Genomic DNA, 15,673 nt, shown 5'->3' on the forward strand with positions numbered 1-15,673 from the left:
AACAAAGCTTTAGACCAATACCTTTTTCTCATTAAAGCCAATAAAAGATTTTGAGCACATCGAAATGAAGTCTTTTGAGCACATTTAGCTGGGTTGCTGCCTTTTTACAAAGTTCGGATATGTGAATGTCAAAATTAAGTTTGTGATCTATAGTTACGCCAAGCAACACTGAAGCTTCAGAATTTATTGTTTCCCTTGAAATGCTATGTCCAATGGTACTTTTTTCATCCTTTCTGACGAGAAGAGCATGAAATTTTTCTGGGTTACCAATCATTTCATTCTGATTGAGCCAGGCAGGGCGATGCTTGCTTCTTTTTCCAAGACGTTAATTAATTGAGGCAGGTCTTTTGAAAAATGTGTTAAAGTGTTGTTATCTGCGTAATTCACAAGAGAAGCCTTTTTAATGAAATAAAACAGGTCATTAATGTAGAAAATGAAAAGAATAGGGCTAAGGACTGATCCTTGCGGTCCCCCTGATAAAACAGATTGAAAATCACTGTAAGTATCATTAATTCGAACTGCTTGTAAGCGCCTTTTTAAATATGAGTAAATGAGGACTAGAGAACCTTCATCAAAACCATAAGCATGAACTTTTGCAATAAGAAGGTCATGCGGAATACAGTCGAAGGCCTTTGATAAATCCATCAGTACTGCTCCGACAATATAATCATTGTCCAATTTGAGTTTCCAGTCTTCAAGTATTTTAATTTAGATATGCTGTGTACTGTAAGCCTTCCTGTAGGCAGCAACGAAAGCGGACAGGGCTTTATCGAGGTGAGGACTAATTTGATATTTTACTATTTTTTCGTATATCTTGGAAAAAGTGTGTTGAGCACACTAACTGGACGGAAATTTTTTTCTACTGTTCGAACAGGTTCGCCTTTGTCAAGAGGTGTGACTGCAGCCCGCTTTCCACGGTCTGGAAATCTACTATTTTTCATGCAAGAAACACTGCAATGAAAAAACTTCTTCTTCAAAGGGCTTTATGATCTACCTGCTCTCAGTTGGATGATTCAAATGATTCAGTTGGATGGCTGATCGTTAAAACTGCTGGTGAAAGGCTGAAAGAAATTTAAAGCTTCTGTGACTTTGTTAATGACTTTTTCTCCTTGTTTCTTTGTCTAAATTACCTATTCTGTATGCCTTTACCTATAAGATTCTTTGTCGAAAAATGATTTAAGGTTAGCATTATAGGCAATTTCGAGCGAAGGTCTTAAATCTGGAATCGTCCATCGAATTGTAGAATTGATTTTCCTTCCCTCTCCAAAATAATGTCATCGCTTGTCTGACGCATGATACCATGATAATTTCAAGCAGATGTATCGCAATGAAATTATAAGATAGCCCTTTGTAATTTTGACAAAAGAGTTTGGACCTGGCCCCACTCCCTAGCATGTGTTCCGGCCCCCAACTTGAAATTTGGGAGTCTGGACGCAGAATAAAAATACATGAATGAAATAAGTATTTTCTATTCTGTGGCCAGAAGCAGAGGCTACCCTGTTCCCTGCTCCGCGGCGCCTGCTCTTACCCATCCAACCTCGCCCCCTTCCCCAACAGTGGCGACTCTACAGGGGGGCCAAGGGAGACCACGCCCCCCCAGAAATTTTCTTTGCCCCTTGTTTTGCCCCCCCCCAGTTTTTTCAAAAGTTTCTATTAAAAAATCAATGTTTTCTGCCGAAGCTGTTCAATCGTTTTTTCACTTTGTTAGGGTTGCTCTCTGTATTTTCCTCAATGCTATCTTTATTGCATTTATTTAACAAACTAGGGGCCCTGATAAGCGTTTTGGTTTGTAACCGAGGTGGACATTTTGGCTCCTTTCTAATAAGTTACAAAGTAAAAACCAACTGTTACCAAGAGTTCTGTAGTTACCAAGAAAAACTCATTCTTGGCAATCATTTAAATTCTATATTTGCTATATATTATCACGAATATCCACCTTCTTGGGGAAACAGCTGCTCTTTACACCACTAATAAAACTATTTAGCAAAATGATAACAGCCTTGATAGAGCTGTACCAAGGACATACTTATCTATGGGGAGCTAAGAACTGGTGCCTTGTAGCTAGCTAATTTTGAGCCACCACGCGACTGCTTTACATCAGCCACGTAGCTGCAGGGGGGGGGGGGGGGGCACGGGGGACTCTGCTCCCCCAAATGAAAATTTTGAAAACAGCTTCCCCCTCTGAAAATTTGGCACATTTATAATTCCATGACCTTGATTTTGTCCTTATATATCTGTTTGTTAAATATCTGTTTTCTTGTTTTAAAGCCTGCCCCCCTCAGGAATGGTTCTTGCTCGAGTTTGCCCCCCCCCTAGCCGACACCTACAGCTACGTGGTTGCTTTACATTCTACTAGTTCCCAAAGTAATAGCTAGTGTTGGCTCCTATGACTGAAAGTTTGGCCCCCGGTTAGCCCCCCCCCCAGATTTTTAAGGCTAGAATCGCCACTGTTCCCCAAACTCTCCAGGCAGTGTTGTTTAGTGTGATTTGGTGAAGGTAGCCAACATCGTGTTCTGTAACAAAATCTCCCCAACATTTAAGAGGCAGTGTTGCCAAAAAATTGATTTTTGCCTCATTATTTCATCATTTTGTGGAGGACACGAATGTGACAACGTGGCGCATGCGCTTTTAGAAATAAAGGACAGTGTCATTCAAGATGGCGACTCTTGGAAGCTAACAAAACAAAATGGAATATTTGACAGTGTATTTCGTTCTCTTCTCTTTGCTGTTGGACTTAATTACCAGTCTTCCAGAACCTGGGAAAGCAAAACTAGAGCTTTCTAATGTAAGTAAAAATTTCTGCTGTTCTAAGATTCTTGCCTAGTTACAGATAGATTTGTAGTCTAGGGCCATCTGACTAGGCCCAGTTCTGTTTTCTCAACGGGGATCAACATTAGGCAAAATAAGCAGTCCAACGGTCATTAAGATGTGCTTTAGATGCATCAGCCAGGGGTTTTATTGGGAGGTACTACAGTTTTACGTGAAACGGAACATGAATTCTGCTTATTGTAAACAACCTTTCATGTAAACTCATTTTTATACTATTACTAGCTAGATTTATTTTATTTTCATATAAAGTTTCATTTTAGTAAGACTGTTTTACGTTGAATTGTAGGTTTAGCAGTACCAAGAAATAATTTGATCTGACTTTCATATCGCAAAGAAATAATTTCCCTAATTTTCATAATTTCTTAACTCCCCCAAAGAAAATATCCACCTCAGTTTTGCAGATCCAAAACTACAACTAAAACATGCCATTCTGCTATCAGGCAGCAGGCACCTTAGGACTCAATTGGTAACATTTTCAATAGGCAAGCAGGAGTGATTGGGCAACCTCAACAGTCATGTGTTCATGTTTCTGATTGGCCTTTCGATCTACAACTGGGTACATATATTTCTTAGCTTGGTGTTTTGATCTATGTTCTGACATTTTTCACTCTGAATAGTGTCAAACAAAAAGCTTAAGAATAGGCCTTCTCGTTTCATGCGGGCAATTGCCTTCGCCCTCGCCATTGTCCTTGCATTTAATAAATTAAAGGGTAGGCAGTCCTGGTTAGATAATACCCTAATTTCCCCTCAGGCCTTGAAGGTTTTCGTTCAACAGATAGTGATGGATGGACGATCACCCTCCCAAGCTGATCCACATTTTTTACCGAAAAGGCCTGTTAAGAAAGACTCAAAATCTTTGCTTTTTTCAAAGCCAAATTGATAATAAGTGATAGGTAGGAGCACAGCTAAATGATGCGAGGCCATCCAGTTTAAATGAACCCAATATATATATATAAATATAATTGCAGTCACGCAGTTGTTACATAAAGATTTCTTGTAGGTTCTGCTTCTGCTGCTCTGCATATTGTTTCTAAAATTCTTCTCCATTCTTTGGGGTCTTTTGCTGTGGATCTTATCTGTTGAAATCTCCTTTGTTCTGGATAGTTGGTATTGGAAATAATTTTCCATTGAGCTCACTCTGGTGATATCTTTGTTTAATGTTGTCAAGATAGCTTCTTGAGGTCTTGCAAAGATATGAAATATAAATCCAGTATGAAAACTAAAATATAAAAGTAAAATATGAATAAGCCAAAATTTTGCCTTGGCATGTGGGGCTTACTCAGAGTAGATACATCTGATGATGAAGCCCTATAGGCCATGGCAAAATATAAACAGAGCTTTATCTTCGTGTTTCTTTTGTCCTATCTATCATTTGTTTTCAGTGCCTGTATAGCTGGGATAACTTGCACAGAGGGGACAAGCAAAATTTTTCAAAGTTCTATGAAGCTAGCATAGTGCTTTGTTAGGCATTTCATGCCACATATGTCACAGAAATTGAATATGCATAATTTGTGTTTGGCATTGCCTATAGGGCAGCCTGTCTTTTACCTCAATAAGTGTAACTCTTAAATCGATGAAACTCCTAGTTTTTTATAGAGTATTTACATATAAATTGATCAGCTAACAAATTGCGCAGCTTTCTGGCACTACTTATCACCCCGCCAACCTCCCATGTATGTGATTTTGATCTTTTTATTATTTCTTTTACAGGATCAATCATATGGCATGTTCAAAAAAGTTTCATTTAAAAACAGTCAAGTGGTTATGATAGGAGGTACATTTTTTATTATCTTTTCAGTTTTAGTTATGTTTCTGTAAAGCTCAATTTGCTTCTCAATAGAGCAAAATGCACCAGAAACATGGTAAGAGTATGTTCAGATTGTGTCAATCTAGGATATCCTGTGTGAATGTGAATCACCCACATTTCAGTAAACATGGTTTAAAAGCTTTTCTTTTGGAGTTAATGCATTCAATAGGCATGAGAAAGATTTGTTGAACCACATCCAAAGGGGTTAGGGCATCTTCGGTGCTGACAAAATCATTTCAGGATTACAGTTATGTCTGTTGTTTCCTCCGGCAGAAGCAGATGGGTTGGGTTGATCATAGCAAGATTTAAACAATTAAGCAGTTTTTGCACAATTAAATTTGCACAGTTAAAATTAACCAAATTCCTATCTTTCTGATCTCTTTGTTTATGATCTCTCTGTGTTTGGACTTTGAATGCATTCCTTTGCACTTTCCTTAAAGTAAAAATTTTTGTATAAAATTAATCAGAATTTTCAACGAAAATCTATTGCCCGTTTCTGAAGGTTGAAGGGGTGGGTGCTTATTAGAGGGGGCGCTTATTTGAGGGGGGCGCTTGTTTGAGGCATTACGGTATGGCTCTTTATGAAGCCCATAATTTATTTGAAAATAGATTTTCGTTGAAATTTATTTGATTTTTGTGACAAACTGGATCAACCTTTCATTGTTACATATCAAATCAGTCTAATGTGAACAGAAGCCCTATCATATATGAAAGACAAGACACAACAATCAGCTGTCTAGTGTATTGTGAAAGTTGAAAAAAAAGTTTCGAAAAAGTTTTATCAAATCAATATTTTCCATATCTAGAGATATGCATTGTTACTGTGAAACTGAGAATCTGCTAAGACCGTCATATTTTCATCAACGCTTTTACTCATGAACCCTGAGAATCAGAATGGAAATGAAGACAGAATCCTTTTGATTTAGATTAGAACTGAAAATCTTATTGCTTAATCATGATAATATTTAAATTTTTTAATCGCTGTAACTGAGTAACAAATTATTTTTTCAGTCAAATGCGATTCAACAGACAAGGAGTCTCCAGAAATTGAAGTTAACTGGAGGCTAAAGTACAGCCCTTGTGCAGAAAAATTCATCAACATCCTAGAAGTAAGACACAGACCAGTAACATATTTTAGTGTCAATTTGTCAACAAAGGGATTGCTAGTTTGTAGCATACTTGAAGCTTTCAGATTTGGAAGATTCTTGAAGCTTGATGATGGAGTTGTTAATTAAGTGAAAATCGGTTGCTCAGTGTATATTGGTACAGTTTATTCTTTGATTGGTACAGAAAGAGCCTGGTTACCGCTATTCATTGAATTGGCCATTCTTTCATTAAGGCCCCTCTTTTGTAAAGGCCCCCTCTTGAAAAGGCATTAGCCTACTTTGGTATTAAAAAGCAGTTGATGTGCTTCACCTTAACATGCTGTTTTTTGTTTTTAATAGTTCCCTGTGGATGTTTGATCTAGATACCCGCACTAGAGAAAAAAACTCGATTTTAGTTTATTTAAACCCGGACATGTTATCAAACCATCCTCATTCAACAAGAAGCTGTTATAATTTCCTGGAACTCTACACCTAGCACTTTTAACTCAATAAACTGCTGAAGACAAAGATCTCTTGAAAAATCAGGAAAGATATACTTCTTCGGTTTTCATTTTAGGCTCCCATTGCATATGTCACGGAATCGGAAGGAGAAATAATTGGCATGACAGGAAAAATAAGATGCAATAAGTTTGTAAAAGCTGAAATTTCAAAAATTGCTGTAAGTTCTTAAAGATTTTCTTGTACAGTACCAACTTTTGCTTAAATTGTCCTATTTACAAGTTTATGGAAAAGGGATAAAACATTTGTTCAGTCAGTCTTATTTATTGGTTTTTACTTTTTCTATTAATAATAATTTCACTTTTCTATTTAAATCATAATGAGCCTTTAATGATCATTAAAAGACGGTGCTTGTGATACATAATTTGACTGTATGTTCAATCGACCATCAAATACCAAAGGAAATTTATTTGTTCATCTGCATAGTTTTTGTTAATATTTCTACTATTTTGTTCTTTATATGATGTTAATGGTTCTCAAAGATTTCTATTCTATGCTTGAACTGTTTGTTTGTCACATCACCAGAAATGGAATGGAAAAATAATTTCAAGAGACAAAGCAGTGAAGGTTTGTAGAATCTCTTGCAGTGTAATTAATGTTTCTTTTAGTTTCTGCATTATCGAGAATATATTTTTAGCAGCCATAGTGACTTAATTTTTGCATGTCGTCTGGTACAGCAGTGTGAATTCACCTTTAGCTGAAAAAATGTTTTTTTGCCAGTTAAAGGTCTCACCGTTTCTGCAATTTCATTCGGATTTATTTAAAGATTACAAAAGTCCAATTTTTTCATCTTCCAGCAAAAAGTTAAAACTCACTCACCAAATAGTACTCATAATGCTACGGACAAATTGGTAAAGAAACCAAATCAAAGGAAAACACGATCTGTAGTGGTGAGAATGCCAACACTTTAGTGGATTTTTCTTGTATCTTAGTTATTTTCAATGATAAAGGAAGAATATTATTTGTTTGAAGATTCTTCCAAACTTTCAACACAACTTAAGTAGCTGCTTTGAGGTCTGATATGCTTATTTGGATATTCTTTCAACCTTTTTAAAATTGTGTTTCTATATTTCATACTGTCCTTCAGCGAGGTTGTAAAATTATTAAGTAAATTATCTCTCAGTAAAACTTCCTTAATTAAGTTGTTGCTTTATATTTTAGAATTCTGAGGTGAAGACCCCCATGTCAGGAGCTTATATGCTTGTTATTAATGCACGAGCCAAGCCAGAGACAAACTTTAAGCTTGTCAGTAAGTTGATTTAACGTGTTTTTTTCAAACATTGCTTTGGGGCACAAGTATTGACGATGTTGCATGTCTGTCCAAATTAAACCGAAAGCGGAAAAATGTTCACCTTTCAAAATCTTTCTAACAAACCTTCTTACTCATAAATTTTCAAAACCTTTGCAGTACCACTTTACGATCTTTTTTACGGCAAAAGCGTCGATAACATCACTAAGTCAATCTTTTTAGCTACATCGCCTTCAATCCCCCAGCACGGCCAAGTCATTCTTTAAGCCATCATTCCTCGGCGTTTTGACGGACCCAATTTGGTAGCCGGAGTTCAAGATCGTCGAAAAGACGTTTTCAACGAAAACAACACATAATTAGTGTCAATTACTTTAATATTTAATTTCAGGTCTTTTTGGGCCCTTACGGGGGAAAACCCTACATGGAATGAGGCATTGTCGTTAAAACATGAAAATATCATCTCAATTTTGAGCACGGGCCCCAGCTGAACCCCCCCCCGTCGGTGCTATTGCCTTGAAAGATAGCTTTTTTTCTTTGCAATTAGTAAAAATTGTCTGTTGGATCAAGAGGCAATGGTGACGTTTGACCTCCCTGTATGTGCTAGTTGTTTGTCACCCTTCTTTTTGCGCGTATGCCAGTTCTTCCATGTTTACGTGACTTTCTAGTTGCTGTCGAAATTAAAGGAAAACGCGGCTATTTGTCTGCAACAGAATGGCCTCTCCTTCCGGTGAGCACATTAAATTTTGTTATGCTATGTGAAACGGAGATACAAAACTGTAGAATAGCAAATTGTTGTTATATATTCTTGAATTAAAATACAAAATATACCGTTATCTACCTACTTAAATTGCCCTGTCGCTTAATTGCCTTAGTTTTAACTTAGATTTTTATTAACATCGTATTTTTCAATATAAAATGATTTTGCTGCGTAGATTTATGTGTCAAACTAGCCTCCCTATGACACGTTTTCGTTACGACTTTCGAAACAATTAGCTTCCTGTTTCATTTTTTCTTCAATTATGTGTCCCATTTTAACACAGTGGTTTTGGATTTTGCCAATCAGAGAGCTGCATGTTAATCGCCTATTTTAGCATAGCTATTGCAAACCTTTTGGACTGTGTAGGCGACACAGTCTTCGGTTTTGAAATAGCTAGGATTTGCCGTTATACAGTTTAGTAAGGAGGGAGATACAAGGTTACATAATATACTAAAAAGATTTCACAGTAAACTTAATGCTTATTGATTAACTGTTTACAGGACATCCCGGGGGATCTTGTCCCCATCCTCTCGCACATCCTCTCACATAAGATCCTCTCACATAAGATCCTCTCACATAAGCCTCTCTCAAAGCACTGTTTTAACGTCTCTTCGTATTGATTTTGGTGTTTAGTTCTTTGGTGTAATGTCATTGGTTTACGCGGTATATGCTGCTGGCTGGTTCGTTGCATCCTGTTTGAACTGGAGGGATCTCTTGCGAATCCAGGTATGCCGGATTCCCTTACTTTTCAGATGCTTTGGAATGAAAATATGATATTAAGCTCAAGGTTGTCACTCTTCAATTTCATTTTTAAGTTGAATTTCAGTTTCATTCAAGCAGCGCCCAGTATTTAGAGGACACTGCTTGGCCAAAAAGGAACCAATCGTGTGTTTTTTCCTTATAGGTTAATGTAACTACATTGAGGCTAAAAACTAATCTCCTTTTCCGCTTTTTTTGTGAAGGAGCTACGTGATAAAAAAAGACTTTTTTATGAAAACAAAGTCATTGTGTTTTCATCACATCGTACAGATTTGCAGCATTAACCCAAACCTATATAACATTAGAATTGCTATGTAGTTTTCGGTTTTTCAATCTTGTTTATTCTGTAATGTGTTTATTAACAAATTTTGTTTCATAGTTTTGGATTGGCGCAGTTGTTGCTCTAGGTAAGTGCATTCCAAAATTACAGTGCAAACCTATTCCAAATACTCATGTTAGCTGTATGCTGCTTTTTTCCGCAGCGCGTTGCTCTTTCTGCAATATACACCGCCGCGAACTTTTTATAGCAAACCGAGATTCAAATAGCTAAAGCAAATTAAATGAAAGTTTAAGATGACCGTTTGGGTGGGAAATCATGGGAAATTTATCAAGGTAGAGTAGTGAAAATGAAAAATGCAAATATATCTTCTTATTTTTAAACCATATGTATTTTTCGTCCTGCAAAAGGCCTAATTTTGGATAACATTTCGTAACATGTTGCAACAGAATACAATCGATAAAATATGTCAGTAGCCTTTAACTCCATCTCTTCCAGGCAATTGAGATGTTGTTTAGGGAACAAATATTACAGCAACATGTTCAAAACAGCATTTCATCTCCTCGTTGAATGAAAATACCGAAATTTCTGCGATAAACAGTCGTAAAAAGTGACCCACCAGTGTCCAATAAACCTTCATTAAAAATGGCTGTAAAAGTGTCATTTTTCGCTAGATTCAAGGATAATAATGGTCTTCTGGGATTTCATGCATCTAAATGTGATCTTGCCAAAGTTTATTAAATATATCATGTGGCGTTTAAAAGTAACCTGCTGCAAAAGTTTTTGATTGAGTTTAACAAGTTTTACAAGGGCTTCAAAGCTTCAAGACTGTCCAAATAGAAACCTACTTTTTTGATATTTTACAAAGATATTTTTCTCAAATTGAAATAAAAATTGTTGCCAATTGTTTGAAGTTTTGTTTGATTGAGTTTTAATCATGGAATAACGCTTAATGGCATCATAGTTTTGAGTTTTTTGAGTTTTGAACAGCATGTTATTCTCAACGCTGACGCCATTATTAATTCGTCGAAGTGGTGCAATACTTTTGCTCACCTAGTGTACAGTTTTGTATTTATTTCTTGGTTTTTGCTACCCAATGATAAGGGCTTGATTTTTGCTTCCCCAATACAGCTTCTTTCCTGCTTTTAGGGATGCTAGAGAAAGCGCTCTTTTTTTCGGAGTATCAAAATGTCAACCATACTGGTGAAGAGTGTACGTATTGCTATAAACTTTTCCTTCACTTTGATCATTCTAATTGCTTTCTGCTGTTCTAGGACCTTTCTTTTTGTCTTTAATTAATGAAGTGTATCTACGGTAATTTTTGCCACAACATTGACGTAACACAATAGTATTGCTTTTTAGCCAATGGCCTTGTGGTGTTTGCAGAACTGATTTCTTGTGTTAAAAGAACTTTGGCAAGGATACTGGTCATCATTGTCAGCATGGGATTCGGAATTGTTAAGTATGTCATCGTGTTTTGCTTTCCCCTGTAAAACTGACTTTGTAATTTGTAGAACCCTAGCTTTTTCAATGCCAATGTTAAGTGGCCTCTCCTGCCAAAATTAGCGTTGTCCCCTATATAAGTTAATCTTATCTTGTCTTTGTTTTTTCTTCTTTAATATTTTGTTTAGTTTTCCGTTGCAAATGCGACAATTTCAATAATTGAATTACACAACGAGGAAATGAGTTTTTGGTTGGTGAAACTGTAGCGTCATAGTGTATTTCACATGAACTCACATCTATGTTTGAAGCCAAGAAATCGTACGTCAGGATTTGCAGGATGGGCAATCCAGTGATAGCAGTTGCGGCTCTCTTACAATAAAGCATACGTTTAAGCTTTGAGAATGCAAGTATGAAGCTGTCAGTTGTTTTCCAATACAGGATAAGGGGGCAAAACTTCCTTTCTGCTCAAGCCAAGATACCCGAGGGAAATGCTGCAAAGCTTAGGCCAAAGTCAGTTTTACAGCGTAGGATAAACAGGTCACAGTTGCACTCGAAATGATCAAATCAAACGAACAGATTCAGAATTGTAGAATTCATTTGAATTATTTTCAACTTAACAATTTGTTTTCCTTGGTTGAGGCGCACTGGAATTTTCGAGCAAGCCAATTCTCGGGGAACGAGTGTCGAACAACCTGACGATGCAGTTTCACCAAGTCAGTTTTGTTCTCAGAAAAAGGAAGCTTTATATCTTAATGAATTATTGGGATTTTGTTATGAACTTTGAAATTTTTAACCCGAATCATCTGAGATTTTTTTGTTTAAGATCTTTTTGCTTCTTTTTGAAGGCCTCGGCTTGGTTCTGCACTTCCAAAAATTCTTGCCTGCGGATTGCTTTTCTTCATTTTGGCCACAGTCGAAGGCTGCTTCAGGGCCCTCAGTGTAAGTGACTCTCAACTTTTACTTCTCCATTTCTCCTTCTCCACTTTTACTTCTCCACTTCTGCTTCTCCACTTCTACTTCCAAATTATACCTCGGTTTTGTTTTCATTTAAGTTCAGGTTTCCTTCATATTTTTAAAAATCATTTATGTCCAGCTTCAACATCATATTCGAAGCCATATATAGTACCTACATTACTGTAGTTATTTGTTACCTCCAGCCACTGATTGCATTTACTTCATGAAGATTGCATTTACTTCATGAAGATTGCATTTATTTCATTTCAGCCAAAAGCGGCACCCTCAAGGCAACAGATGATAGCCGCCATACCATTGGTTGTTCTCGATTCTGTGCTTTGTTGGTGGATATCCTTTCTGTTCCGAAATCTTTACACCTTGAAACCTAGCATAAATTGTAGCTCAAAGACAGCGATATTTTACATTGATGAGCCTAGTTTTAAAGTATTTTTTTAAATGTTTGATTCTAGAACCTTTTTCCTTGATGTTTTTAATTATTTCATTATTTCAAATTAATTGATTTGAATCACCATAACCCATATTTTAAAACTGATTTAGGTTGTCTTGAGTTGCTTTATCAATTACACGCGTTTTAATTTCCTTGACGTATTCAACGTTTTCACTGCACTGGTTCAAACAACAAGGACCCTACGCATCAGAAAGAATGTTGTTAAGCTATCACTTTATCGACACTTCACAAACACTTTAATATTTGCAGTTGTAGGTATGTTCATCGTAGTTTTATTATTATAACTTTGATGTTCTGGTTTTTTACGATGCTCGCAATAATCTTAGACAATATCTGCCTTTTGAAAAAACCTTCCAGCAGTTCATTTTATGTCATTTTTCGTCTCTATTCCTTTTCTCTAGCTTCTGTTATTTATATGGCTTGGTCCATCAAAACGCATACATATGGCGATTGTACGGTAAGATCTTTATTGGTGTCTCACACTGAAAACATACTTTTTAACAATTCTTTCACAATGCATTATTGAAGTTATGGATTATATATTAGTTAAGGAAGAATCACACATCTCTTGTTGTTGGTATGTCGATTACTTTTTTTGTTAGCTACAGAAAAGCTTTGCTTGCCATAACCCTTTGTACGTTTTAATTGTCAAATTGTACGTTATAAACAATTTCCCAATGTCAAGAGATGTGGATTTTCTCATCGCAGGACTGGACTGAGGTTTGGCTGGACGATGCCTTCTGGCCTTTTCTCTTTTCTCTCGTTCTCCTGGTGATAATGATTCTTTGGAGACCCACTAACAACAATCAAAGGTATTTGCCAATCCGATTAAGAGACGCTTAAAGTGGCACTAAATCATTAAGTATAATTTTATTCCTTATCCAACTCTGGTTCTCTTTTCGGCACAGTCGTTTATCGATTCATTTCTGCCTATTTACATTACTGCTTCTGTGATATTTGCATCACATTTCTGTAGACGCCGTGATTTCTTTGTCAATTAGAATGCTTCCATCCAGCTTTGCGAGAAATTGCAAAGATACACAGAACAGAGTTTATCTGACAATTAAGTTTACACGCGAATGATCCAACAAGTTTATACATTTAAACGTACATACACACAACTTCAGAACACATGCTAGAATCCATAAAAAACCAAATAATCTATTTCATATATTCTTGACCAGCGACCACGACGGATCTGCTGGGAAGATGAAACATTCAAACAGACTATGAAGCAGTTACCTGACAAAACGGGGTTGCAAAACGCAAATTACTGTTTTTCCGCAACCACCAAGGCATATTTTTAATCATTTTTACTTAGTTCGTTACATTCTTATCAAGGCTTTTTTCTATTTGATCTTTGCTAGTTGTTTGGCGTTGTTCCTTGCCTATAATATATTTTGACCATATTTTTACATTATCTTTTGCCTTCTTTTCCAGATACGCATTCACGCCACTTGTCGACGCAAGTGATGATGAGGATGAAACCAATCTCTCCGAAGCTTACGGTGAGCTGTAATCCACTTCGATATAGATTTGAAAATTACCGAAATGGAACATGATTCGTTTGCGTTATTTTTCATGATTTTTTTATACTTTTGATATAGTTTAAACTTTAGAGTTAGAGGTTTAGAGTTAGAGGACACTCCGCAGGGCATGCGGCTGTCAAATGCCGAACTGCTTCAGTAAAAATACGTTGATAGGGTACGTCTAAAGCCTGAAAACTATGCGTTGATTATTCCTAGATGGGATGAAACTACGTGGCATGAAGAAAGAATCAAATGGAAACCTAAAGAACAGAGCTGCGGTAAGCAAGCCTTCCTTTTTATACAATCGAGTATTTCGTTTTGTACAATAAAGTACAATGAAGTAGGTTCAATAAGTTTCGCAGCTTTCGTGTCGGATCTGATTGATTTTTAACAAACTGATACTTTTTCTCGTAGGACGATGATTTGAAGTGGGTAGAAGAGAACATCCCCTCGATTCCAACTACGTATGTATAGCTGTGTTCATCATTCTATTCGACTTTGGGTAATGATGTTAGTCCGAAACTTGATTGTTTTTCAAGCCTTATATCCTTTTCACGTAAATGCCAAAACTTTAATTTAATTTCTATGTATTAACCTAATTACCTGTGCTAATATTTCATTTACCTTTGATTGGTATTTCCATAGCCAGATTTTGCTAAACATTATTTCCTTTTTCATCATAGTGTTCTTCCAAGTTTGGATTCAGACGAGGTAAGATTCGTAGGCCTTTTTTTCGTAGGCTTTTTTTTCGTAGGCCTTTTCTTGTTATTCCTTTGCCAAATCTACTTCAAATCTATTTAACTGCTTGTAAAAACGCTGCCTTAAATAATAGCAATTTTAACAAAAGTGTTTGTTTGTATTAGACGACCAAATAAACGAAAGTTTTTATTTAGTTAATATGGTCAAAGAAATTTGCCTCAGAATGTTAGGGCTAGTATATTTATTTTCCTGTCCTTATTTTTAGGAAATTATGACCACAAAGCTGGAAATGTCAAAAATGGAATAAGCCAAATGCAGCTTGTAAGCATGCATCTTTTCTGTCATTAGAAGCCTTAAACAGACCTGCAAATAGGGGCATGGTTTCAGGGATATCGTTTGAGCTTCTCGTTTACTGTTAAATTTTTCGTTTATATTGTTGAGTGCAACTGCTCATGAAAAATAAACGATTGTTTTCTTCTAGAGTGTATCTTCCTATCCTGTACACATGCTGCAAGCGACTTGAGGAATTTCATCGTTATTTGACTCGTAACTGAGCGAGTAACGTCTAAAATAATGTCATTGATACCTGTTTAAATAGTTATATATTGTCTGAATCTTTTAATTTGAATCCTAAACTGCTAAAACAGTATTAATTTGAAGTAATCATGGTCAAACTCTTCTTTATTTAACTATTGTCTTTAATCTTACACATGTAGTATCATCGGGATACTTATGTTCTGGTTCACTTCATATCATTGGCTAAATTTTTTGTGAAGACCGAAGTTTTCTTTCTTATTTCATCTTATTGTTTATCCAAAATCAAGGAATTTTTCTATGGCTAGCATACTAGATGGTTATTCACGAATTATGATACTGAAGATAATAGATTCAGCAGAGCTTTCACTTTGTCTGTCTTTTATGTTGAAGAAATACGCTTTAGCATGGCTTGAATACATTAAATGAGTTGCTTAGCGCTGCATTAAATGACATAGCACTGCATGTAAGATGCGTTATTTGAAATAATGAAATGAATCATATTTTCAATTTCTCTGCTTTGATTGACCTTCATAACAGTAGCCATGCAAATGGTCGCGCGTAAACTCTCTTCTCACGCAAATGGTTTGGAATTGGCCGTAATTCACAAAGCTGAAATTTTTTAAAAATTGTTCACTGAACAAATTTCGAAATTGAATGGAAAAACGTCGGACAATGTAAAAAATTCATGATTTAAACGATAGATCAATGAAAACATTTAATTTTATATCGTAAATTCTGAAGCTAAATTTTTACCTGAAAT

The 15,673-nt window shown here is 36.1% G+C and overlaps 1 protein-coding gene across 1 annotated transcript; it reads left to right on the forward strand.

The window, feature by feature from the left end:
- Window positions 1-2,625: 2,625 nt before the first annotated feature.
- On the forward strand, window positions 2,626-15,412 carry LOC135681442 (Golgi-pH regulating cation channel). The gene is made up of 23 exons (XM_065195922.2): window positions 2,626-2,785; window positions 4,540-4,603; window positions 5,648-5,745; window positions 6,299-6,400; window positions 6,766-6,807; window positions 7,038-7,130; window positions 7,402-7,489; window positions 8,155-8,216; window positions 8,880-8,972; window positions 9,385-9,412; window positions 10,432-10,494; window positions 10,645-10,744; window positions 11,571-11,664; window positions 11,950-12,027; window positions 12,295-12,403; window positions 12,550-12,605; window positions 12,857-12,960; window positions 13,589-13,656; window positions 13,894-13,955; window positions 14,092-14,141; window positions 14,361-14,388; window positions 14,642-14,697; window positions 14,858-15,412. Exons 1-22 carry the CDS (start codon window positions 2,687-2,689, stop codon window positions 14,681-14,683), a joined length of 1,623 nt encoding a protein of 540 aa, XP_065051994.1. The 5' UTR covers window positions 2,626-2,686; the 3' UTR covers window positions 14,684-14,697; window positions 14,858-15,412.
- Window positions 15,413-15,673: the final 261 nt, after the last annotated feature.

Source organism: Rhopilema esculentum, chromosome 12 (genome assembly GCF_057945365.1).
Source record: "Rhopilema esculentum isolate cy_ngs chromosome 12, ASM5794536v1, whole genome shotgun sequence".
NCBI lineage: Eukaryota > Metazoa > Cnidaria > Scyphozoa > Rhizostomeae > Rhizostomatidae > Rhopilema > Rhopilema esculentum.

Excerpts from the sequence above, each read along its gene's own strand:
- LOC135681442 (XM_065195922.2), top strand. The coding sequence starts at position 2,687 with ATGGAATATTTGACAGTGTATTTCGTTCTCTTCTCTTTGCTGTTGGAC. Across the intron at positions 12,606-12,856 it reads ATACATATGGCGATTGTACG|GACTGGACTGAGGTTTGGCT; the intron begins GTAAGATCTTTA and ends TTCTCATCGCAG. Across the intron at positions 13,657-13,893 it reads CAATCTCTCCGAAGCTTACG|ATGGGATGAAACTACGTGGC; the intron begins GTGAGCTGTAAT and ends GATTATTCCTAG.